The sequence below is a fragment of the Lonchura striata genome, chromosome 5 (assembly GCF_046129695.1).
Source record: "Lonchura striata isolate bLonStr1 chromosome 5, bLonStr1.mat, whole genome shotgun sequence".
Taxonomy (NCBI): Eukaryota; Metazoa; Chordata; class Aves; order Passeriformes; family Estrildidae; genus Lonchura; species Lonchura striata.
Window position 1 is genome coordinate 54,136,239 of NC_134607.1, and position 25,643 is coordinate 54,161,881.

General features: G+C 37.5%; 1 protein-coding gene across 5 annotated transcripts in view; it reads right to left on the reverse strand.

Annotated features, from left to right (window-relative positions):
• The window catches only part of NR2C1 (nuclear receptor subfamily 2 group C member 1), a 47,260-nt gene that overhangs the window by 18,753 nt on the left and 2,864 nt on the right, over positions 1-25,643 (reverse strand). For 3 of the 5 annotated variants that reach the window (XM_077783563.1, XM_021527977.2, XM_021527976.2), the window contains exons 2-5: positions 14,015-14,090; positions 8,917-9,024; positions 4,225-4,455; positions 764-845 (exon numbers count right to left, since the gene is read on the reverse strand). In XM_077783563.1, coding sequence (XP_077639689.1) covers positions 764-845; positions 4,225-4,455; positions 8,917-9,024; positions 14,015-14,068 — 475 coding nt within the window. In that variant the 5' untranslated portion in view covers positions 14,069-14,090. The remainder of the gene's footprint in view (positions 1-763; positions 846-4,224; positions 4,456-8,916; positions 9,025-14,014; positions 14,091-25,643) is intronic. The other 2 variants (XM_077783564.1, XM_077783565.1) reach the window with 2 other exon arrangements.

Below are 25,643 nucleotides of genomic sequence, written 5' to 3' on the forward strand. Positions count from 1 at the left end.
TTGCTGACGTTTCTAGAAATTCTGACATGTTTTCTAGATTCCTTTGTCACAACCTTTTTACCACTACTAAAATGAGAAATTTAAAAAAAAAAAAAAGCATCATATGTATTAAAAGAATATTGTCCAAAACATTTTAGTGGCAGCTGGATTATGAATATTCATTCTGCAAAGTACCAGGGCTGCTTCTTCACCTACTCTTTGATGTAGCTTCTACTTTCTAGCAAGTCTGCTCCCTGCTGAAGGGAGACCTCATAGTGGTCTGCAGGTTCCTCACAAGGGGAAATGGACGAGCAGGCACTAACTTACTCCCTCCAGTGCCAGGACCCAAGGGAATGGCATGAAGCTGGTCAGAGAGATTTTAGGTTATATATTTGTATGTTATATTCACCCAGAGGGTGATTGGGCACTGCACAGACTCCCCAGGTCAGTGGTCACAGCACCAGCCTGACAGAGCTCAAGAAGTGTTTGGACAAGGCTCTCAAGCACAGGGTGTGACTCTTGGGGTGTCCTGTGCAGGGCCAAGAGTTGGACTTCAGTGACCCTTGAGGGTCCCTTCCAATTCAGGATATTCTACGATTCTGTGTAAAACCACAATAAATTCTATCCATGGATACTAAAGTACCATTTAGTGAAATTCTCCACTGCATGTGTAGAAATTTATACATTTATATGAATGCAAATTGTTACACAGCTTTGGAAGACTTTTAAATTGCTTTTATAAAATTGCACCACTTTAAAAAAAAGAAAGAAAAAAAACAAATACCTGATGCTTTGTCTCCACACACAACACACAGATCAAACACTTTATTTAGGCCCTGCTCACTGGGGGAGTTGTCCGTTAAAATCTGAAAAAAAAAATGGGAAAGAACTTAATTTTTTCTTTTCTTACCATCTAGAAATAGTAAAATATATCTTATGCTTGTGCTTTTTGTCTAAGATAGGCAACTAAATCTACAAAGTATCATGTTTTCTTGATTATATCTAATGGTCTTCAGAGACACAAAGTCACTACCTGCCATGCCACTATTTTTCCTTTCAGGAGGGAACAAAAGTTTTATTTGTAATGCTTTTGAGAAGAATTCAAGATTTCATTTCTCTAAATACTACTTCTGCAAAATGGACTGACATTTTGAAAAACTTTGAGCATCTGCATACTCTTATCATTTGTTCAATTTTACATTTATATACTAATGGCTCATCAATAGTGCAAAAGAGATGGAATCACTAAACAGATGGAACAAAAAAAATCCTTGCAAAAGCTACTAGACCTACATAGAGGTTTATTAACTTCTTTTTTAACAATACACAGAAATATGGACCAGAAGTAAATGTAACTCTGAACACAACCTTTAACTTCTAACTGGTATACAGCTTGGCTTTCAGTAACAGTTTGACATTATTAAAATATTCTTGCCTTGTCTCATTCATTTGTCTTTGGTAAAGCTTTGTTAAGAACATAATTTTAGAATCCCAGTACTACAGGGCAGGCACCAGAACATTTCACTTAATCTTTGAAAACTATCCCACCACAACATAAATAAAGAACAGCAAAAATTTCATTCAAAAAAGGAACACACAAGTTACAAATAACAACCAAACATCATCTTGACATGGAAAAGAAAAAAATGTTCTTCTCATTCAAAAGAGAATATAGTTCAGAAGCTTGAAGAGTTTTTAACTTCTGCTGTGCCTTAAATGGAAGCCAGACTCCTCATTCTTGCTTTGCATGTTCAGAACAAGACCTCTGATAAAAAGGGAAATAATGAAAAGTCTCTCTCTTCCACAGAGAAAATTTAGAAATTGTGCTTTTTAAAGTTTGGAACATAGTACAGATGATATATTTAGGAAAGTTTAACAAGCATACTTCTTTCTAGTTAACCTTGTTACCAATACAGTCTCTAGAGATCCATCTCTTATGTTTTCTTTTAAAAAACACCAATTTTTAAAGAAAAATAAGATGATGAGTTAAGAGAATATTAACCTATCGATCCTTCCAAATTTCCAGTATTAACATTATGTATTTTCATGATATTGTAGAAAATATAAATTCTAAGTCCTTCCATATATTGAAGCTTCTCTGAAATGGGAGGTTCCACATAAGGAAGGACTACAGAATCAGCCCATGAGGAGATAAAAACCCCAGACCCAGAGAACTTATTAACTGACCTTGAACATGAAGAATAAAAAATTATTATTAATATGAAAAAGAGCCACTATAGTTAAAATAGATGACAGGAGAAAGGATCTTGCCAAATGAGTCAATGTAAAGATAAGATGCAGTAACAGAGAGGTTTCTGGCAGAACAAACAAAATGGGCATTTCAAGTGAAGACTACAGAAGAAGAAGAAAACAGGTGAAATTGGAGATGGAAAAATCACTTGAGGGAGAAAATACAAAAGATCCCAAAGGTATGCAGGTGAACAGCAAATGAATGGTACTCTGTATTTAATGAACTTTTAAATGGACAAAGGAAATCTCTACCCATACATATCTGTGGACAACAGAACAATTTAACTGGAGTGACAGAATACCCCCTGTTGCTTCTCAAACTGACCTATTTTGCCCAAATGATACAATCAGAACTAGAGCTTTCAATTTTTCTTACAGATTTCCTCTTTTCCTGAATTTTGCCTTATAAACCAGTGTGGCACACTTTTCATCTCTTAAGCTGTCTTTGAAAAGAATTTTTATGTGGACTACTCATATCCCACTGGTTTATATTTTTGTTGAGACTTACCTAAAATACAAAGTGTATCATAACACTATGCTTTAATGCCTCTCAATAGCTTTTGCTATTGGTCCCCTATTCACAATAATCAAATTCTTTGGAGCAAGAACCTAGGGTGTCTATTTGCAAAGAACTATGAATTTCAAGACCAGTAGTATTACATAATGCACAGGTTCTTTCAAGTTTACACAATGTGTGGGTAGTGAATCAGTTGACTAGTTCACAGAAGAGCACAAACTGAACAGTTTAAGGGTCTGCAGCTTTAAAAAAGCTTGCTTAAAAGAGGATTTTGTAGTGATCTATAAACCCACACACAAATCCTTAATAGCATCTTCTAGTTCAAGAGACACCTAATTAAACAATTCTCTCAGATGGTCAAATAATCTAGCATATTCTTGGTACACCATTGGATAGTATACAGAATAAAGCTTACGTGATCTATATAAATAACAAAAAAAGGTTGTTTAAATTTAAGAACAGCAATCAAATATGACGGTCTAACTGCAGTCTCCAAATCAGGAGATTGTTCTGTATCATCAGCTAATGGAAGTAAAGGAATATGCTTAAAAAGATCATTATTTACTTGGCCATCTTTTAATATTTTTCCTTAAGCATCTTTTAATATTTTTCCTTAAGTGTTTGATATGAGACTAAATGGATTGCAGCTATCTGAATGTTGTCTGGCTGATGTATTGTAAGAGCAGCATAAATGTGTGCGGGTGGAACACATGCAGTTAAGTGTACCTTAGCTGGAGTGCAGTAACCTCCTACTTCATGCTGAAGGAGGTCACATCTCCCAACTCTTCTTGCATGTTTTTGACATTTTTCACATCAGTGACATCTCATCCCCCAGGCTGAGAATAATGTAGGACAGAAGGCTTGGAAGTTGGAGGGTAACAGCTAAGGAGCTGGCACATATAATGTGCTTGGGAGTAAGGTACACTGGGGACCACCTAAGGGAGTTGCAACCCTGCCTAGTTACAATATCACATTAGTAAACACAGAATCATTAGTATTGTTTTCTCACCCCCATGGAGTAATGTATTGCCCCACCAAATAGTCTGAGCACTGCTATAGACTACAATTCACACAGCTGAACAGCAGTTGCAACAGTGTGCAATAAGGAAAACGAGCAAAGGGAAATGTTAAGCAAGAAGGACAATGGAGAAAAGTGAATGCTTTTCAACAATACATGAAAACAGATGGAGAGTTAATGAGCAGAAATAAAACTGTTGGCATGCCAGAATCTGGAAATAACAACAAAAATAACTTCCTAATTCTTCCTAATGTCATGAGCCAACATATACATTTTAAAAGCAAGAAATTTACTAAAAAAAGTTTTTTCATAATTTTCAAGTATCCACAGTGAGTCATAGTGCAAGGAAAATTATACTTTAAAAAAACAAAAAGGAGAACCCAGACAGACTTATTTGGAAATAAAACATCTTTTCTTATCCCATTTGAATGAAAAATATGAAATAAAGTGGATTAACTACCTGGAAGTGTTGTGAAGATATATCAGGGGATGCAAAAAACAGTTGGTTGACACCTGCAGCATCTGGAGTTGCTAGGATAACTTTTCCTGGAGTGGAATCTTGTCTGGCAAGGATCACCTTGCTTGGGGTAGAGCCATCATGATTTGTTAAGATGAACTGCTTGCCTGCTGAGCTCTGATCAAGTGATGTAACAATCTGAATCTTCTGGCCCGTCTGCTGATCTGTGACAATCTAATAATACATTTATCTCAAATTGTTATGGTGATTTAACTTTTTGGACCCAATCCGGGCACTTGAAGAAAATGGGATTTTGCCTTTCACATTTGAGAAGCAGGATCATCTTCCCCTCCATCACACAAGAGCGAATTAAAGTCAGGTGAAAACTTGGATTTTCACTGTATTGAAACACATTTCAGTCAAGGGTGTTTGAAGTCAAATCCTGAGTGCGAACTCAATTTCTACGACTGACACATGTTTTTACAACACTACTGAACACTACTGAAACTCTTGACAATTCTAACATCCAGAACTCAAGGCATGTCTGTAGCTCAGCCCTAAGACCCATCAGGTTACAAGAAATCTCAAATTTTGAATTCACTGCTCTCTACATGAAGTGTTTGCACCACCTCCAAGGTTTGGTTATTTAACAAAAAACTTGTTAAACCCACCAATGTAGACGTCCAAGTGAAAACAGGAAGCAGCAAACAGCAGGAAAAGCAATTATATTGTTGCACCTCTATATACATTTTAGACTTCATTTTGTGGGGACCTTTTTTCCATCTACATTTCTAAATAACTTAATGAAGCAGAATCTCCTTGCCTGCCTTTTTTGTCTTTTCTTTTTTTAAGGAAAAAGAACAGATCTGCTGGGTGGTTTTTTTTTTTTTTCATTTTATCCCTATTTTCAAGCACAAATACAGCAGAATTTTATTAAATAATCCTCTATTTTCTGCCAACTTTGTCAAAAGATTATAATCCTCAGAGAAAATAATCAAGATTCTATATATATTCCATTATAAATCTTACTTTTAGTCACTGCATATCTCCATCAGAATGCCTATATGAAAAACTGTCCGGTTTACTCTGGAGACTAAGGAGAATTATCCTACAAAGATTACTTCCTGTAAACTATTTTGAATTACAGATAAATAAAATAGCTCCTATTAATTTGTTTTTTAAACTATAGACAAACATTTATGTTAATCTACACATCCCCAACATTCACATTCCAAATATGAATTTTATTTTATTACAGATTACATTTATTTAGCTGTCTAGTGTTTATCATAACTTGTTCCATAGTAATTGGGGTGCCAATATTAATTATATTTCCTAGGTGGAGAGACATAGCACAAAGAAACTCAATGAGCCATAATTTCACATAATTTTTTTATCAACTTTGCTACTGCACCTTCACAAGAGGCTTATTACTTTCTCTAAATGCTCAATACCTCTGTATAGTTTATATTTTAATGAAACAAGCAGTGATGAGTATCCAATTTCAGCAGTTATAATGCAATACTGCCACTTTCAAATATTCAGAAATCATGAGTTTCATTACACAAAACAAATGTTTCCTTCAGGTGGCCTTGTGCTCTTAATATTTTAATGGATCAAAAATCAATATTTTTCTCTGCAAAATATGATTAAAAGCGTATCTAAGAGAAAAGTGCAGGCAAAATTATAAAATTCTAAATGCTAAAGAACAAAAATTATCATGGGATTTGGGGTAGAGGGTGAGAAGACAATGCTAAAGCATGACAATAATTATCAACACCATAATGATAAATTTTCTGTTTAGTTTTTTCATATATCCACATGTCTGGGAGCACATATGGCTACAGCAGACCATTATTTCTCCTTTAAGTTCCTTTATATTGGTTCTATCTTCTTTAGAATTCCTTGCCCTTTTCACTTCCTTTGTTCCTTAATTTCCTTTTCTTTGTTCCATTTCCTTCATTTACAATCTTTGTATCTCCTGTGTAATTTTTGGCTATTTCCAAAGTAGCTGATATCCCATTCCCTTTCTTTCCCTTTCAATTACGAGAAATCCAATGTATATTATGCTCAACAGGGTGCATAGATGTACAAAAGCCAAAGAGAATACTGTGCTTTTTTTTGAATTTCCAGACCTGGTCTTTGAAAGACACTCTTAAATAAAATCTGTCTCTCTATCAAATCTTAAAAGCACAACTGTGTGTTCTCCAAAAATGGTATATATTCCATATAGTTAGGTTTATAAAAAGTATACTCAAAAACCAGTATGTCCAAACTTGAACTACAGCTGAAATGATTTCCAGGACATATATACTAAGTTATCTTTTTTACTACCGTAGCCCAGCAGTGTAATTAAAAAAAATGTATGTACTTGTAGATAAATATGGCAGGACAGTAGGCAGAAGAACCACTCATACTTCACCCAATTCGCTTCACCTTCTATTTAACAAATAGAGTCCCAATCTTCAAATGGATTCCTGCAATTCTAGGAGGATGCCAAGATAGTTTTCACTACATAACATGGTAGGTATAGTGTTACATTAATATTCTTACAAAGTTATTCAACCTGCACAAGTGATGTCTGCACCTGATATTTGACAACTGACAGAAGCAAAAGAGAAAGCAGTGTAAACAATTAAGCATGTTCTTGTCTGCAGCTGACCACTTATGGCCATACACCTGCAAAATCTCCACCTACATCTCAATGGGGACACTGAAAAGTGGAGCAGTTCACCATAGTACAACAACTTGCAATACTAAATGTTAAGGTAAGAGAAAAAAATAATCAGAGGGAAGAGGAAAAACTCTTCTCTTCTGACCACAAATCCACCATGAATCAGCGACAACACATTATCTTAATAATCTGAAACTCAATATTGCTATAACAATAATATTATAAAGCAGGAATATATAAATTCAGGATTGACTGCATCAAAACACACTACTTTTATGTATTTAATTTAAGCACCCTGATGATAATGGAAGATAGTACTTTATTGCTTTTATGCTTTGTTTGTTAACAAGTTTTGATTTCTATTTGAACATCATTTCAATAAATTAAACACCTCAGTAACTGTGTGTTCTATTTCACAAAAAAGAAAATGTTTAACACAGACAACTAATACACAGGTTTATAACAGGTGCAATTTTGTGCCGAACGCCTGTTTAACATTCATCTTTTCTCCCAGAAGAAATGCTAGCATACCCTAAGAAGAGTGACTAATAAAACATGTTTTAAAGAACTTTCTACTGAGGATTTTCTATTTCATTATTTCAGGTAATTAGGTGCATTTAATAATAATAAAGGAAAAAACAATGATTGAAAAGATATACTCAAAATTATTCAATGTAACATTTACGGTGGACATTTCACTAAGATACATTAATTTCTACAAACTACTTTGTTCTTCACATAAATTCTTCTCTGAGCAAAGTTATTACTAAGTTTGATACTAGTGATATGTTTGTAGATCTCTTGCAGAAAGGATGAGTGTTTTGACTGAGTGTTGTTCCACACCCATCAAGAGACAACAACCAAAGTGCTTACTCTCCTTTTTGAAGACAGAATGGTGTTTAATTGATGACTACAAATTAATTAATAAAAAGTACACCTGTACACGAAGTGTAGAAACGGAGCAGAGGTAGCTGAAAGATTGAAGACCTACAGGATTGGTAAAACCACATCTTGGTCTTACCAATCCTGTAGGTAAGACTCAAAGTATCTTACCAATCTTGGTACCTTACCAAGATTGGTAATATACCACAAATGGAGCACAGGTTGGGTGGTAATAAATCTAAAAAAAAAACCCTTAATGTATAGGGAGTGGTTGTGAAGAGCCTTGGATGGTTGAAAGCTTGAACATAATGCACCAAAACAGGAGAAAAACAGAGGACAATGTTTAGAGTGAAGCTGGTAAAACAAAAAGCAGCAAAGATTATACTTGCAGCTGGCTCACTTAAATGTGTGCTTTTGTATCAACAATATATACCTGAGAATATTTTTTACATTTATTCTGAAGTTGATATTTTTCTCTACAATGAAAATTAAAAATAAAACTGACTTGCACTGACTTCTAAGGCGTAAAACTTAAAATTTAATTCCCCAAATGTTCCTAGTATCCCTATACACATTTCTGTGCAGATTTAAGTATCTACTTTGCCAAAAACTTCACTACTCTCACTTCAACTGAAGCTTATTACTTGGCCAAGTCATGGATTATAGTACCAAGACATGCACCATGGGTTGGGACAACTAAAAACTAGTATTCTTCTCAGACATTAAGCTTCTCTGCACTTTTTCATTGCTTTGAAGACATAATGCAGTATTTACCTCCCTGCTTCTGCTCCAAAATGTAGAAATACTCCACCTTAGTTGAACTACCAAAAAGACAAAGTATTCAACTTTCAAGGAATAGCTTCACTTGCAAAAAGTATTTTTCTGTTCAGGGAGTTAGGATTTTTGTAATGTTAAAATTCTTAGAAAGGAAAAAGAAAAAAGGATAAAGAGAGGAAAGACTGGAATGATGTTTTATTCCTATTTATACAGAAAGGGTCTCTGCCATCTGGGGCTGAATACTTACATTAAAGCAAGCAACATGATGAAAACAAAAAAAAAACCAAAAACAACTGCATGTGGAAAACTGGCAGAAGCAAATAGTTAATCTCTGCTTTTAAAATGCATCAGATGAAGCATACCTGTATACGCTGTGATAAAGAGAGGCCTGAGTCTGTAGGGACAATCTGTATTCGTTGTGGAGTCCCATCCATTAGTGTTTGTGTACCACGTTCCTGGGAATGTGAAACCTAGAAAGAAGAAACAAATGCAATAGACTGACAACAGATACACGATTTTAATGGATCCACTACCTTACTGGATTAAACCTTTAGGTTTCATCAACTTCCAATTTCTCTGAATAAGGCCATGGAAAGTCTGACATTCTTATTCTATAAAAAATGCGAATGCTTGAATTCAACACCTTAATTTCTCTAATTAGAAAATTCTGATCTAAACCCATTTTGAAATACCTTCCAACATGAAACTTACAAACACTTTAAGTAAAGCAATTAATTTTTGACAAGTCCATGTATATCAACCAAACTGAATATTTACTACTATTGATGTTCACGAGACAAAATATCTATCATCATAGCTGTGCTATGTTTGCAATAAATGCACTTTAATGGCTCACTTGAAGTGACACAAGGGCTTTTTGTATGGAACCAGCAATTGGCAGTTTCAATTTTGTTTTTCTGTTAAATAATTCTTTAATGGGGAACTATTAACAAAGGTAGGGAAAAGTAATTGTGTGAAGTTTGCAAAGACTGTATCTTGTATTAAAATCTCTGTGTGAATGCTCTCAAACACAATTCATGGAAGTGTTTTAACAATTATCAGTATTTTAAAAATTCTTCACAGCCTACAGCCTGTGGCATATGGTAGAAGGTATTGTATTATTCATTACATTATCTGTCAATAAAAATTAAGAACAGCTGCTATTCATAGAGGCTTGATCAGAAAGGACAGATTTTTTTGCAGTACAAAGAGAATTTGTCTTCACAGAGATCACAGACACCTTCAAATTGAATTTTTTGTCTTAAATTCCCAGGTAACTCTGAAACCTTTTTGCTATTCACAAAACTGCCTGCAGTATACTGCAAATCTGTACTACAAATAATTCCCAGTATTTACACCATTATACAAATACTCCTCTGCCCCTCCCAATTAATATAGAGAATATATATGCATATTGCAGTAAAGGTATTGTTTCATAACATTTTTGTGAGACTTTTTGTTCCTCCTGGATCAGCTTCCTGATTTTGCAACCATATCACCATCTAAATGCTAGTACCAGCAGACAAAAGCAGGCCAGAACATGCAGCTCGAGGTCAGTATATGAGAGAGGGACAGGGTGGAGGGTAACACTTCCCCTTATGGCAGAAATCAGCCATAATCAGAAAGCAGTTGATTTTGAAATTTTGCCCAAAAAGGCGCTAATTTTGGCAGCAGTCTCATAATCTACTTGCTCCTCTCTCCTCATCTTTGTAGGTTAAACTGGCTGGTTAGTCATTCTGTGATCTGGAACAAGATACCCATGCAGGCTGAAAAGCAGCCCAGCAAACAAAGGCTATTCTTAGCACAGATCAAACCTTCAATCCAGTCTTCACAATGCTCAGAAGCAGACACATCAGAGCAAACCAGCGAGGCTAATCTGCTAGGGAGATTACTTAAACTGCCAGCACCAGCAAAAGAAATGCTTGTCAAACTACTGTCCAAGCCATTTCTAGACACTGCTTTCTAAAAATATCTGATTTTTCTGAGAACAAGTACTTTTAAACAATTCATCTGCTTCTTTGCTTAAGTAAAGGGCAAAAACTGTTCATTAATCAGCAGCATTTTCAGTTCAAGAGAGCTACTTTCAAGCACATCAGCCACTCAAATCGACAGGTACACGTGGTGTTTCAGAAGCAATTCAAGTTTTATGTGCATTTACCTTTGCTTTACAAAATAAGCTACATATTATAGAACTGTTTCACATTTACTCCCTTAAAATGTCATGATCCACATGTTGTGTAAGGTACAACTACTTTTTAATCCCACAAAATGTCAGTTTGACAATTTTACTTCTATGCAGAATACAAGGGGTTTTATTGCAGTTAATAATGATAAGAGTAACTGCAAAATTTGTTAAAAATTGTACTTTTTATGTGTGTGACAGACTGTTGCAACAAGGATGTAGCTTTCCTCTGTTACAGTAAACTGGCAGGACTGTGGAAATTAACCATATACTTAGTGTACCCAGCCAGAGATTAAAGAAAGAATGCTCTTGGCAGGGAGCTTCACTACATGATTCAAGAAATGTGGTCTTGATATAGAAACAGGAATTATCTTGCACTGAGAAAAAGATGACTAGCAGATGGCAGAACCTGAGCAATGATAATCACTGCACAATGACCCATGCAGACATATTTTGCTTCTATGTTTTGCTTTCATGCAAAATGCCTTAAATTAAAAAAAGAATGTTTGTGAACACCATTGTAAAATTGCTGTGGTAATTTTGTGATTTAAACTGCTTCATGAACAACAATTAATATTATAAAACAATAAAAATATCTGTACAAAACACTTCTGACCATTATTTCAATAAGACACAAAAGCATTTCCATTCTCCTCAATATTGGAGCACTTTTTCCTTTCAGGTTCTACTCTTGTAATTTTTTCTTGTAAATTCAATTAAAACTATTTCAACATTCAAGGGTATTATAAATGCTAGCAAAAATACTGCTGAAGCTCTCTAGATCTTAAACTATCATTTTTCAGTGATTAGGAATGCCACCAAGCAATTACAGCCTGTAGGTAGGCAGGAATGTAAGTTATTGCAGGGATGCCCCTGTGAGACTTGCTTGATTCCACCTTTCAGGCAGCACATTCGTACATGGCATGCACTTTTGACAACAATTTTGGCTTAACGAGTCCCAGCTTGCTCTGTCCTCAGGGATGCTTTTCAGTCCTTCCAACCCTGTGCCTGGCTGGGCTACACCTTGTATGAAATAAGGACACTGATCACAAGCAACAGGGAGATGACCTTCCTCCCCTATGCTGTCAGTAATTTTTTTTCCTAGTTTTGTCCACAGCATGATGACACAGAGCTTACATGAGCAAGACTAACATAGCATGAGAATAAGTGGCTAAGTGAGGACTGAGGAATGGTTAAGCTGCACTGCTGACAAATGTGGTGTGACCATCTCAGACAGAGTAAAACCTTGCTAAAGGACAAATCCTAATATACCCTGCTGAGAAAACAACAGCCATGAAAACTACAGAGCTGCGATTTCACCATGAACAAGAACAGCTACAGCTCTCTGTAGCACTGCACTTTCACTCTCTCTGTTTTCTTGCCTGTCTTCCTTTGGCTACCAGCCATCTTCTTTGTGCTGTGTAGCAGTCAGAGGCCCTGCAAGGCCTCCCTGGTGGCCCCTCGCCTAAGATAAGAAATGTTTAGTCACAGAGACTGGACCAAAGAAGCCCCTCTTCCGCATTCAGACCCTTGTTATCTCTCTGTAAGGCTATAGGTCATATTCTCCTCAACCCTGGCCATTGGACAAGTTCCAACACCCCTGTACCTATATCAACCCCCATCTCTGCCCAGTTCAGCAGAAGAGCTGTCTGTCACTGCACCCCTTCACAGGAGCTGAAATTAAAGACACCACTGTGGAACCGCATACAGACTTCTCCTCTCTCCATCTCCCTGCGTCTGCCTAAGGAACTGGCGAGAACCGAGCTGAAATCACTAAGAGCTGAATTTAGCAGAGCTGAAATCACTCCAGAGGTGCTCGCTAAGCTGTCTGTGTCTGAGAGCTAGCCTGAGGGACCCAGACAGGCTGAGCCCGACAGCCCAGCGCTGTCCGGGACACCTACAGCAGCGGCAGCCAGGGGTCGGATGGACCCCCGAACCCCAGGCCACTGCATTAGTGCTGGCTTTGGTAGTCATTGGAGCCTTCTCAGACACTTTTCTATGCTAACCCAGCAGAAAACCTTCCACTTGTTTTGGCTGGGTTATTAGCTCGCTGTTGGTGAGGAAATTAATAAGGAAAGAAACAGAAAAAGGACCCTCTCTCTACCATGGTACTGAGATACTAAGTCAGCTCAGCATCTCCTGGAATCACATTATGAAAGTGAGAAACAGCCTCCCAGAGGCTAAGCACCTTTATCACATCATCCTCTCAGTGCAATGTACATTTCAGCTAGCTTTGACTAGCCTTGTACTGTCAAAAAGAAACAAATTTAAACAGGAAATACAGCCCTATTTACACTTTAACAAAGAATTATAGTTCCAAAACAAAACTGCATTAAACATGTGTTCTTGCCTAATAAAGAGGACAAGTAATAACAAGCAAACATCATACATCCCATAAACCACTTACGTTCTTTTGAGATAGCCTTAGCAATACTCATATGCTACCAAAATAAAAGGTGTGAGAATTTATTCAGAGTAGAATTAACTATCCCATCCTTCACTCCAACCTTTCCATCTGAAATCAATGCTGAGAGGAAATAAAATTACTTGACGAGTTAAGTCTTTGTCTAGACAAGAATCCAAGAGTGGATATTTTAAGCTAAAAAGTAACATTTATTTAAGATAAATAAACTATTGCCTCCATCTAATTTATATAGGTACTAATTTTAAATAGTCTATGCTATGTTGAAACTTTCTAGATAACTATGTATACTCATATCCACATTTTCAAACTACCTGTGCATCTCTGGCAATTCTCTGGCTGCAGCACACAGATGCTGCACACAAGTCATACAAAACCAAAACTAGAAATCTGCAGAAACAAGAGCTCAATCTTTCTTTTGACACATAGAAAGCACATATATTTGAAAGTGAAGAACATGGCAAAAATTTGCTAGTGAAAACAAAAACAACAAATGAACTGCATAGTTGTAAAGTAAAAGCTGCGTCCTGACTCTTTTAACTAAAAGTGAGTAAAGCAATTACACAACCAGATAGCTCTCTGAAAACCACTACAGGCTCAGACAGCAAGCTGAAAAACGAGTGACTTAACTGGAAACACTGCTAGATTGTTCTTAATTTCTGTGGGGCGAGCTTTGGCAAAAAAGGCTTCGCAGCGTAACTTCAAAATGGACATAGTAGGCTCTTCTGCCTTCTGAGGGAAGTGTCCAGAAGCCTTGTCTGTACCAAAAATTTTCTTTTGTGATTTTGGTTTTTACATATCAGTCTGTGCATTTTATTATTCAATTTATTTTAAACAGGACTCAAAATTTATGTACCTCTCCCATTTGCTGTTCAAAAATTTGATTGGCCAGTTCCTCTATGGTTGCCATGATCTTTAATCACCAGAATTTCCTGTCAAAGAAAGGAAAGAAGATGCTTAACATCTGTAGCTTCAAAAATAAAAATATTCTTGGGAAAATATAGCTCACATGAGTGCGTTCACAGTTTTATGAAGATGACATCCCTGCAGAATTTAAAGTTTGCTTATATTATAAAAATAAATAATTTGCTATTTGAAAACTTTTTATTATTTTATTTCAAAAACTCACAGACCCTTCCTACTTTTCCTCTTCTACTTTTCCAACAAGCAACAACATAGTGAAATCACTGTAAGAACAGAAGTCTATTACTGACCATGACATGAGCAGGTACATATTTAACATCTTAAAAAACCGGAACACAGACAATTTTTGTTAATGCAAATCTAGAGGGGCAAATCTAACTTCTGAACTCATACAGATATTTTAGAATTAACAGGAGTGTTTGAAGGTCAATTTTGTAACTAACAGGAGGCAGTACTTGGGACACAGAAGATAAGTGTTTAAAAAAAAAAGATGCTGTAACAATACTGTACATTAACACAGCAGAAAGGATTCAGATGCATGCCTTGTTTATTTGGCAAGGCATATATTATAAGATTGATATCCAAATATTCACTAGGCAGTACTTAAAAGGAACATTCACAAATTATAAAGCACCATATAAACAATTTTACTGACAAAAGCAAATTAAAAACACTCCAATACCTACCTCTTGTATGAACAAAGACACTACTCTTACACTAATACAGGTTTTCATTCTTTAACTTCTCTGGAACTCCTAGGAATTAACTCCTCCTCAATGAATCTCGAAACCTCCCCAGCCATGCAAATAAAAAATTTAACTCACTTTTAACTCAAATTTAACTCAAGCTAATTCTGCTCTCAAAACTAGAAAGAAAAATATCTTTTTACTAGAGCAAGAGCTGCAGGCCTTGGAGGTGCGCCCAATGGTATACTAAAGCCTAATTAATGTGTGAAAGGGAAAATACAGAAACATTTGTATACTGTAGACCATTCTTCATCACTCACTAGCATGCTGCACTATTAGTTAAATTAGGACAAAAGATAACAGGCATGCATATAGAGATATGACACTGAAGCTTATGCTGAAAAGCATTATCTCCTAGGAAGATCTAGGTGTCAGCATCCTTGCAGGATGCTCTATTAGCCCACTTCTGCATCCAGTGAGCTGAAGCACAATCACTATTTAAAGAGCACTTGGAACTTTCAAGGAAGGCAATGTGTCTTATCAATGTTTTCTTCTTTTAAATAAAATACTAGCAATAAAATATTGTACTGTTGATATCCAGAGTGCCAGAAATGAGTGCTACTTCATTACAAAATAACAAAGAAATCACTTTGTGAGGTATTAATTTGCACCAACTGGTTAGCTCTCCTAAATCAGATGAGATTGCCCTCACAGTCAAGATGTGAGCTAAGTAAAACAACTTAGATTGAAGACTGAAAGTGATTTAAACTGACATGTTTCACCTTGGAGTAAAACTGTGAAGGAATACATATGTATTCAATTACAATGCACCAGTCATAGGGAAACTGGCTCTCAGAGAGGGATAAATCTAGCAGAGAATTTTTGAAATTTATCTAAAAGAGACTCATTTGAACTACACTTGCATGAACACAGGACATCAAGTACACAAACAAGACTGAACTCTTATGATGAAGAGGAACCTGGAGAAAAGGTTGCCTGTTATACCTTTGTGCTGTCTGGAACAACCACAAGGTGATTCAACTTATGGATGCAGAACCAGCTATCAAAGCTACACAAATAATTTGAGCATATGAAGCATCTACACAATGGAAAAGGAATGTGTTCATTATTATTGACAAGAATTTATATATTACTCACATGGTGTTTTATATTTTGACACACTTTCAATTTGCATAAACACTCAGAAGTAGATTCTTTTGTGTGTTGTTGCTTTAGTTAACTCAGCGATCCCTAAACCAAAGGGTACTGACAAAAGCAGTATTTGTAACAGCAGTACTCTGTACTAAAATATGTTAATTGAAAGCACCTCAAAATAAACCATGTAACTGAGCATATATAACAGTGAAAAAAAAAAATCAGCTTCAATATTTCAAGTATAAACTTTTACACAGCATTTCATGTTGCAAATCAACTACCGATATGGAGAGCTGAAATAGGCGTTCCTATCCCATTTTCCATGTTTGGTTTATAATTTCATCTCTTCATGCACTGGCATACACATAAGGCCTGAGAAATCAGTTCAAGCAACCAAACTGGTAGAAACTTCTTTTTTACTTGAGAGTCAAGGAGTAATTTCAAAAGCAGTTTGAACAGAATTTACAGCTCACTCCCAGGAAAGTGGTCCTGCTCGCCCTGACCAAGGTGCAGTGGTCTTGACCCCACAGTAGGAAAATTCAACTCACTAAAAGGACAGAAAACTCAGCTGGCAGAAATGCATCAAACATTATCTAGGTAAGCACAATGAACTTGATTTCTTTTGCAGTCAGATTAATTATATCACAGCCAGAAGGGAGAATATGTTGTTATAAGTCAAGACAGGGAGGAAAAGAAGGAAGATTTAAGAAGGAGGCAAACCTCCATTCCATGGTTATTGGTCAGAAGCAGACAATTCAGTTGAATTGCACCATGAAACTATACCCATTGTTTTTGGCCCAGCCAGCTGGGTGATGCAGGTCACTGTGGAGTCAGACAAGCCCATAGCCACCTGAGCAAGAAGCAAGGTCCCCCCCCGCCTCTCAGGAACAGCCATGTGTTAAGCTGTTCATCTTGCTCTGGGGACAGGGGAGCAGGACAGGTCAAGGAGAACTATCGACAAATTCTCAGCTAACTTTGGGACAGCTGTAAAAGGTTTTGTAATTCTTATTTTGCTCTACCTAGGGTATCTGTGTTAGACTTCACATCAGGTATGCTTAATCACTCTTTAGACATCCCTGCAAGGAATTAAGTATAAAAAAACTGCTTCAGTTATTTTTCTTCTATTATGTAAATTTTAAAATTCAGCCTATTTTTTATGTTTTTAAAAGCTTATTTTCCTGAGTTACTCCAGCCAGCATTCTCAGTGGCTGAATTGTTTCACATGGAATAATAAATATATTCTAAATTCAAAGCTACCTGAAATTAAGAAATGTTCCATAAACATCTTATAACCTTCATTTCTCAGCAAAGAAAATTCCTGGGGGATGAAGGAAAGGCCATGGATGCTGCCTACTCAGAACTTAGCAAAGCCTCTGACACCATCTCCCCCAGCATTCTCCTGGACAAACTGGCAGCTCATGGCTTGACCAGGGCTCCCTGGGTAGAACCTGGCTGGGCCCAGAGTGGTGGTAAATGGAGCTACATCCACCTGGTGGTCGATCACCAGTGGTATTCCCCAGGGCTCAGTACTGGGATCAGCTCTCTCTAGCATCTTTATCAATGATCTGGATGAGGGGATCGAGGGCACCCTCACTAAGTTGGCAGATGACACTAAGCTGGGCATGAGTGCCGACCTGATGGAAGGTAGAAGGGCTCTGCAGAGGGATCTGGACAGGCTGAATCAATGGGCTGAGGCCTGGGGGGTGCTGGTCATGAATACAAGCCAGCGTGTGCCCACGTGGCCAAGAAGGCCAACGGAATCCTGGCCTGGATCAGCAAATGTGGCCAGCAGGACCAGGGCAGTGACCGTCCCCCTGTTCTCCACACTGGTGAGGCCACACCTCAAATGCCATGTCCAGTTCTGGGCCCCTCACTGCAAGAAAGACTCTGAGGTGCTGGAGGATGTCCAGAGAAGGGCAACAGAGCTGCAGCTTAACTGGTTGAGGAGTAGCTGAAAGGGATGGGGGTGTTCAGACTGGAGAAAGGGAGGCACAGCAGAAGCTTACTGCTCTCTACAAGCACATGAAAGGAATCAAGTTGTACCAGGGGAGATTTAGATTAGATACTAGGAAAGATTTATTCACTGAAAGAGTAGGCAGGCATTGGCACAGACTGCCCAGGGAAGTGGTGGAATTGCCATGCCTGGAAGTGTACAACACCAGGCTTAGTGGCAACCACAGGGGTGCTGGGTTAACAGATGAATTCAATCTTTTTTCAGCCTAAATGAGTCTATGTATTATCAGTCTGAGTTTTGATCTTCAATAACCAGAATTGATCTTCAAGGTGTTCTCATCTAATATGAATCTTCTTGCTTTCAGAAATGCTGTTTTCTATGCTTGTCAAAACCATGGCACATACATCCAAAGGATATGCCCTATATGAGAAAAGTTTATTGCTAGTATAGAAAAGAAGGAGATGGAGTAAATTAATTGACAGTTTTTTCCTTAGAATACTCTCTTCTCCTTTCAAATTGAACAAGACAAATCACAATAAACATTTTATTCAGATGTTTAAGACTGATAATCAAATTTTTACTTCCTTTCTAAAGTTATCTAAAACACTGAAAGGAGGAAACCTGGAATTCTACAAGACCAGAGACTACAACATAAAAAAGCTGCACATACTTTCAGGATCTGCTTTATAATGTCCAAGAAAGAACTTATTAAACTTTAAGAACTTCTTACAGCTCTTAAAAGAACTGTAATAATATTAGTTATATTATGACTACAAGAGAGAAAGGACAGCCAAGGCTCCTGCCAACACACAAATATTATATTGTGTTTACAAACATTGCCTAAATAATTTTTACCTCATTTATATCTCACTTTGAATAGTGCTGCAAAAATTATTTTCAACTGCTGTTGTTTCAACCAGCAAGCCTATAGCCACTTATAACATGTATTACTCAAACACTCTACTGGTTTCCCTTTTTCACATCAGACTAAGATCCTTGCCTATACTTTTACCACTAAATTTCTGAAAAATGAAGTGGTAAGAAGTGCTTTGTTCCACAGCCATTTAGCCACTGACACTGTCAAAGCTTAAGCTCTTCTTAACCTCTTGCTTTTTTCTACAACTTTCTGCAGATCTACTATTATAACGTGGCACACTGTAAAACTACAGAACAAACATAACCTTTCTAAAATTTTCCTTTAAAGAGATGCGTTGCTGGCAACTATGTCAAATCAACAACATTAAGACTGTCAATATGATTAGATCACTGTCTCTGCAAACATACAATACATTCTAGCTGGGCAGCCTTCTATTCCCCTAGTCTGAGATGATCCCTTTGTATATTTTCTTATCTCTAGGAACAGGGAAAAATCCTCTTCTCAGAAGATACACAGCACAGAAATGTTTTGCTTCTATTGCTCTAGGTATAGAGTAACACAAATATCAGCATCTGTACTTACTGATTATATCAGCTTTACAAGGATGATCACTGCACTTGTTCTCAAATTTATTCCTTGAGTGTTTGACAGCATTACTTGCCACATAATTAAATTTAAAATGAAGCTGCTTCAAAAACATTTGAAAAAATAATAAACAGAATTATATATCTGTTGGAACTCAAAATGTCTCTCAGACATTTTTAGAGGTTCCAGGCCTTGGTCAGAAGTATTTTAGACCCTGGCAGGCAGCTGGAAACAGCTGTGATTTTGAGTTTGAGCCATGGAATGAGTTACCAACTTTGGAGGTGGAACAAGCAGTCACAAAAGGTTAGATAGTATAATAAAAGTAGTTACAAAACAGAGGGGAAATTTTTTTAGTATTGTACAGGGGGGTTTTAACACTTGTACAGGGGGGTTTTTACTTTGTACATGGGGGTCAGAAGTTCTAAGATGGAGAAAAGTGGGCTGATCCTGTTCTTCCTCCTTCTTCTTCCTTGTCTCCACGTTCTTGGTGATGTTGGCACTCACAGATTGGTTTAGAGTAGAAAAGCACTTTGTAACATAGGTAGTAGGTATTGGGGGAAAACTATAAATATGTAATACGTAATATATCTTATAAAAGATAGCAGCAGCCCTGGGCAGGGAGAGAGAAGAAGCAGACAGCAGACAGAGAGGATGTCAGGGTGTGTGTGTGCCTCTGCCCAGGCCGGTGACCAAGCAACCACAGCCTGAGAAGACAATCTTTTAGATAACCAACAATAAACTGCCTTGAGACCAAACAGCAAGAGCCTGCAGTTTTTCTTTCGAAGCACGGGTTGGAGGAGGAATTTCACCACCACATGGGGCCCCAGAATAAGGCCGGGGTTCTCACATATGTCCATCTCCTTTCCTTACAAAAGCTCAATCCCCACATCCACTAGAAGCAGCATCTAAAAGCAGGCATTTTGACAGAAGGGAGGCATTAGACTTCCTCTTAAATGCATTAAAATGCATTTACTGCTTTTCTGTTCAATCTTCAGACTCAAAATGCTACCAAAATATTTTTGCTTGTAAATTACATATTGTTAATCTATGTCCCTAGTAAATGAGTTAGTGAGCCTTCTTGACAAGACTCAGAATTATTTTTAAATGCATCACTATCAATCATTAGTACAAACAGGGTAGTGGTGAATCTGGCACCATCAAGTCCACTGCTACTTAAGATAAGCACTGTGTAGGCTACCATAGCAGTGGAAAACTTTTATTAGCTTGCACCAATTAAACCCCTCCTCTCTACTTCTTTCTCAGCTTTTATATGCCAGAGTTTTCTCAATGTTTTAGTCAAAATAACTTATTAAATACTTACTTTTTAAAGTATTTGAGGCTTACTTCAACTACAATGGGTCAGGAAACATTCCCATGAGAACTGACAGCAATTTTGAGGGTTGGTAGTCAGAAGCACTAACCTCTCCAATACTACAGTTAAGTTATATCCAGAAGACAACACCATTTAACTTATCCTTCTCCAGGGACAAAAGTTACACAAATTTAATTGTTCTAATAAGAGGCTCCTATTAATAGTATTTTAAAGTATTATACACAGAGTAAACTAAGGACTTTAGAAGTAGTACCAGGAAGCATATTTATGTGTGGATGCTCAAGTTGATATAAAAGACAACATCTCTCATTTTATTGTATTACACTGTTGGTATAGCTGGCCCACTATGAAGTGCCTTGATTCTGATGTAATGTCCTTTAAATGATTAAGAACAAACTGCATCAGCATAAAGATACAATATGATAAAATTCTGTCCATTACAAAGATCTTCAGTTTACTTTGGAAAAAAGTACTGCATACCCCTGACCAGTTTTACTGGTACAAAAACAATGTTTGTAAAATGTTAGTAGCTTAATTTACCCTGCTGGCACTGTTAAACCAGTTTAACTCTCTATGTATGGAATGAATAATGATTCTTCTAATTACTGCGTATGGAATATGTCTTAATGCAGGGGTCTTTCCTAGATGAAATCAACCTGTTAAACTAATGAAGTTACACAAGTATGTTCTAGATACTTTAGGGGTACAAGTACATTAACTAGTTATGACTGCAGAAGTTACTGTGAACTTTACTTTTTGTTCTTTTATCAGTGTGCTGGTTTTGGCTGGGGGAAAGTTGACTTTCTTTGCAGTAGCTGGTATGGGGCTGTGTTTTGGATTTGTCATGAACACAGGGCTGATAATACAGAGATGTTTTTGTTATTTCTGAGCAGCGCTTACATACAGCCAAGACCTTTTCTGCTTTTTATGCTGCCATACTGGTGAGGAAGTTGGAGGTCCATGGGAGATGGGTGGCAGATACAGCCAGGACAGGTGACCAAAGGTATATTCTATACCATATGACATCATGCTCAGTATATAAAAATGGAAAGAGAAAGGAGACAGAGCGATGGCATTTGTCTCTCCAAGCAGCCATTACACACGACAGGGCCCTGCCATCACATCAGATATTCAGCCAATAACCTGCCCTGGAGACTGTCAACTGGCTACAGTGAATTATTCCTTGTTTTGCTTTGCTTCTCTGTGGCTTCTGCTTTCCTTACTGAACTGTCCTTATCTCAAGAGTTTTGCAGCTTTTACCCTTCCAATTCCCTCCCCAGTCCCACTGGTGGGGGAGTGAGCAAGTAGATGCCCGGGATTAAACTACGACACACAATAAAGACAAATACAGGAAGGTCAACAGAAAGCTCAAGAAGTCAATATAACAGAAAACTAACTGCAAAAGAAGAGGAAACAATCTCTTTCTGTAGTCAAACTGCTTCAGTACTGAATGATTTAAATATACCTCAATGTCAGCTAAGGATTTTAGCTCAGGTCATGACATTGGGCTTACAGGTATTCTGTACCTTAAAATGGAAACTAGTCCTCACTTCCATTAGCAAACTAATCATATACTAATTAAGAATTCAGCACAACCTGTGCCAAAGTTGTTTAATAAACTCCTACACATAAAATAGAATGCACTTAACGATCCCTCTAGGATTAAACGTGCCTTAGTGCTTAAATAAGTTAAAGAACCCCCCAAGATTTCTTTACATGTTAGAGCAGTTTTCTGCAATGCTTTACAGATAATAAACTAATCCAAGGAATTCAAACACATTTGTGAAACAAATGATGCTACTGTGCTCAGTGCTTCATACCAGAAAAGCTCAATGAACACAGCAATGAGCTACTCTTGGATTATTGTTCCATAAACCACACTGTTCAAGAGGGTAGAACAGTTGGCAGATTTAAAGGACTAAGATTCTCTTTATTAATGAACTGAGGAATATTGATGTGACCCTTGACACCCAGTTAGATACTGTTTTTTTAAACTCGCATGAAATCAAGATTAGACAGTGCATATATAAGGGATTAGTAACAACACAAAACTGAAGCAGCTGATCTTGCAGGCAAACAAGAGAAAATGAGATGCTTGCAAAAGCATAAGGGAGTAATTAAAATGCACAGAGCAATACAGAAAGAAATGCATTTGTAGGCATGCCTGTGCAATTAATTTAAAATCAGTTCTCTCACTACCTTTACTTCTAAGCAAGTGTTACAGTGGGAGGAAACATGAGAAAACAGAATCACTAGGATAAATTTTCAGGTGACTTAACAAATAATTTTTACAGTTTGGACCACCAAAAGGATAGTCCCACTTTTAGGCCTTGGCTTCTGCTTCTTTTATCATGGTATCTCTAGAACCTCCCCCATCAGCTAGAGGTGAGCTGATTCAGCTCACTAATCCTGTAACCAACTGTGAAAAGGAGGAGGAAAGGCAAGGGCTGTCTGCAAGTGGAGTCTACTCACAGGAGCACTGGCTACATGCCAGAGCTAGGTAAGGAGAGAGCCACTTAACCAGATCAACCAGCCCTGTGTACTGTCAGCCATAGCCTGCACCTCTACCTGAAACCTGCAGAAGGAAAAAATTAGGAAAAAAAAAAAAAAAAAAACCCAAACTGATTCCCTGCACCAGAGCTAAAGCTGCATCATGAACCAGGACACTCATCTGACTGAAGACTTCCTCATTCACTGGATTCGGTTCAACCACGTCCATTCCAGGTGCCACACAAAGATCACCCTAACAGAGCAAACCCTTCTTTCCAAACACTTGGAGGCAATGCATTCTCTATGGTACAATTACAGTATTTCAGGAGAGGTAACCCCACTGCTGGCTTTGTTCCACTCTGCATTTGCCTTCAGGGTTGTATAGCTGTAAACTCATCTTCTGACTTCATTCACCCTGCCCTTAACAATTGTTACACACAACACAGGAAAACCAAGCAGAAGCAGAATCAAGACCACTTCTTTTTGGAAAAAAGCACACAATGTTACACCAGCTTATCTATCATGCCAAACAGATGAAGTAGTTGATACATGAAGATACTCTACAGAAATCAGCAAACCTCTCCAATAATACTGCTAATATGACAACCCTTACAAAACTTGCACATCTGCATATCCATGGAAGCTTCCTTCAGATTAAAAGGAAAAACAAAACAAAACCCCAAACAAAAGAAGCAAAACTGTTGTTTCTCACATATCCTTCCAGTAAATCACTGCTGACATTGTCCCATGTAAAATGTTCTGGGGGATGAACTGATCAAGAGCAGCTCTGCCAAGGACTTGAGGGTTCTCTTGGATGAGAGGCTGGACACAACACTGTGGAGTGACAGCCCAGAAAACGAAACATGTCCTCAGGCTGCATCCAAAAACACATGGCCAGCAAGTTGTGGGAAGGGATTCTGCCTCTATGAGACCCCACCTGCAGTGCTGCATCCAACTCTGGGATCTCAGAACAGGAAAAACCATGTCCTGGAGGAGGCCACCAAGATGATGAGAGGGATAGCACACATCTCCTGTGAGGAAAGGCTGAGAGAATTGGAATTGTTCTGCTTGGAAAAGAGAAGGCTTAGGGTGACTACAAGAAAGATGGAGAGGAACTTCTTACAAGGGAATGTAGTGACAGGAAAAGGGGGAATGACTTCAAACTGAAAAGAGCAGGTTTAGATTAGATATTAAGAAATTCTTTATTGTGAGGGTGGTGAGGGACTGAACAGGTTGTCCAGAGAAGTTGTGAATGCCCCATCCCTGGAAACAATCAAGGCCTGGTTTGATGGGGCTCTGAGCAAACTAATGTAGAGCATGGCATCCCTGCTCATGGCAGGGCGGTTGGAACTAATGATCTTTATGCTCCCTTCCAACCCAAGTAATTTTGTGATTCCCTGTTTTTTTCCTTCATTATCAACTACACAGGATTAGATTTTGTTAAGAGGGTGTGGGGGTGTGTTTGTGATTTTTTTTGTTTGAGATTTTTTTCAATTCCTAAAAACATGTGAAAAGCACTCTGAAAAAGTCTTTATATAAAGTCCAAATAAGAATCATGTAGACACACTGTCCTGCTAAGACTTCAAAGGATACACATTACCACACTAAATAGGGTAATTCTCATACCACAAAGTTACTGCTAAATTATAAACAGCAACCTCAACTTACTTGGAATGAAATAACCATTTATGAGAGCTAATATGACAATAGCAGAGGGTTTGGCTTTAGTTTTTTGGTGGTTTATATTTTTAATATTTCCACTTTAATTTCCAACAAAGGCATTAAAATACTGTGCTTAGTTCAGCCTGGCTTACTACAAAGTCAAACAAAAGTAATTTAAGTTAAATAAATGTAAACAACCTTTTAGAGAAGGCCAGCTTGGCAAAGTCAACAAAATTAATCTAAATACTGATACAGAAAGGCAGTTCTTAGATCACGATCTTCAGGAAGGAGCGCATTTCCTTACAAAATCTGCAGCACTACGTCATCAGATACACGGGACTCAGATGGCACAAGCCATCTTCCAGGCTCAGAGAACTGGAATTTTAAAGAGTTTGGTTTTACAAAAAATAAATCCTTTGCTGATTTAAGATTTTGGCAAGTAATGCAGTGATGTCTGCAATTAAAAGCTGATGACTGAAGGGTAAAAATATGGACAGGTCTGCATACACAAGAGTAAGAATTAACTGTACTTCACAGTTTTAGGCATAAAACTCTACTGATACAATTCTGTTTTGCAGCAGGTTACTTTATCACAGTAATGTAGATAAGTTGAAAGTGTTAAAAGCAGTTGGAAACACCAGTGAGGGAAAAAAAAACCCAAAAAAACAAAACAAAAAAATAAACCAAAAAAAAAAAAACAAACCTAAAAGAACTTTGCCAGAAAGTAACCCAGGTACAGGTTGGTTCCCCTGATGGTCACTGCTGGTTGCACACTGCAGTCTGTGTGTGAAAAAAAGCAGAGAGCTGTGCCAGCCAGAG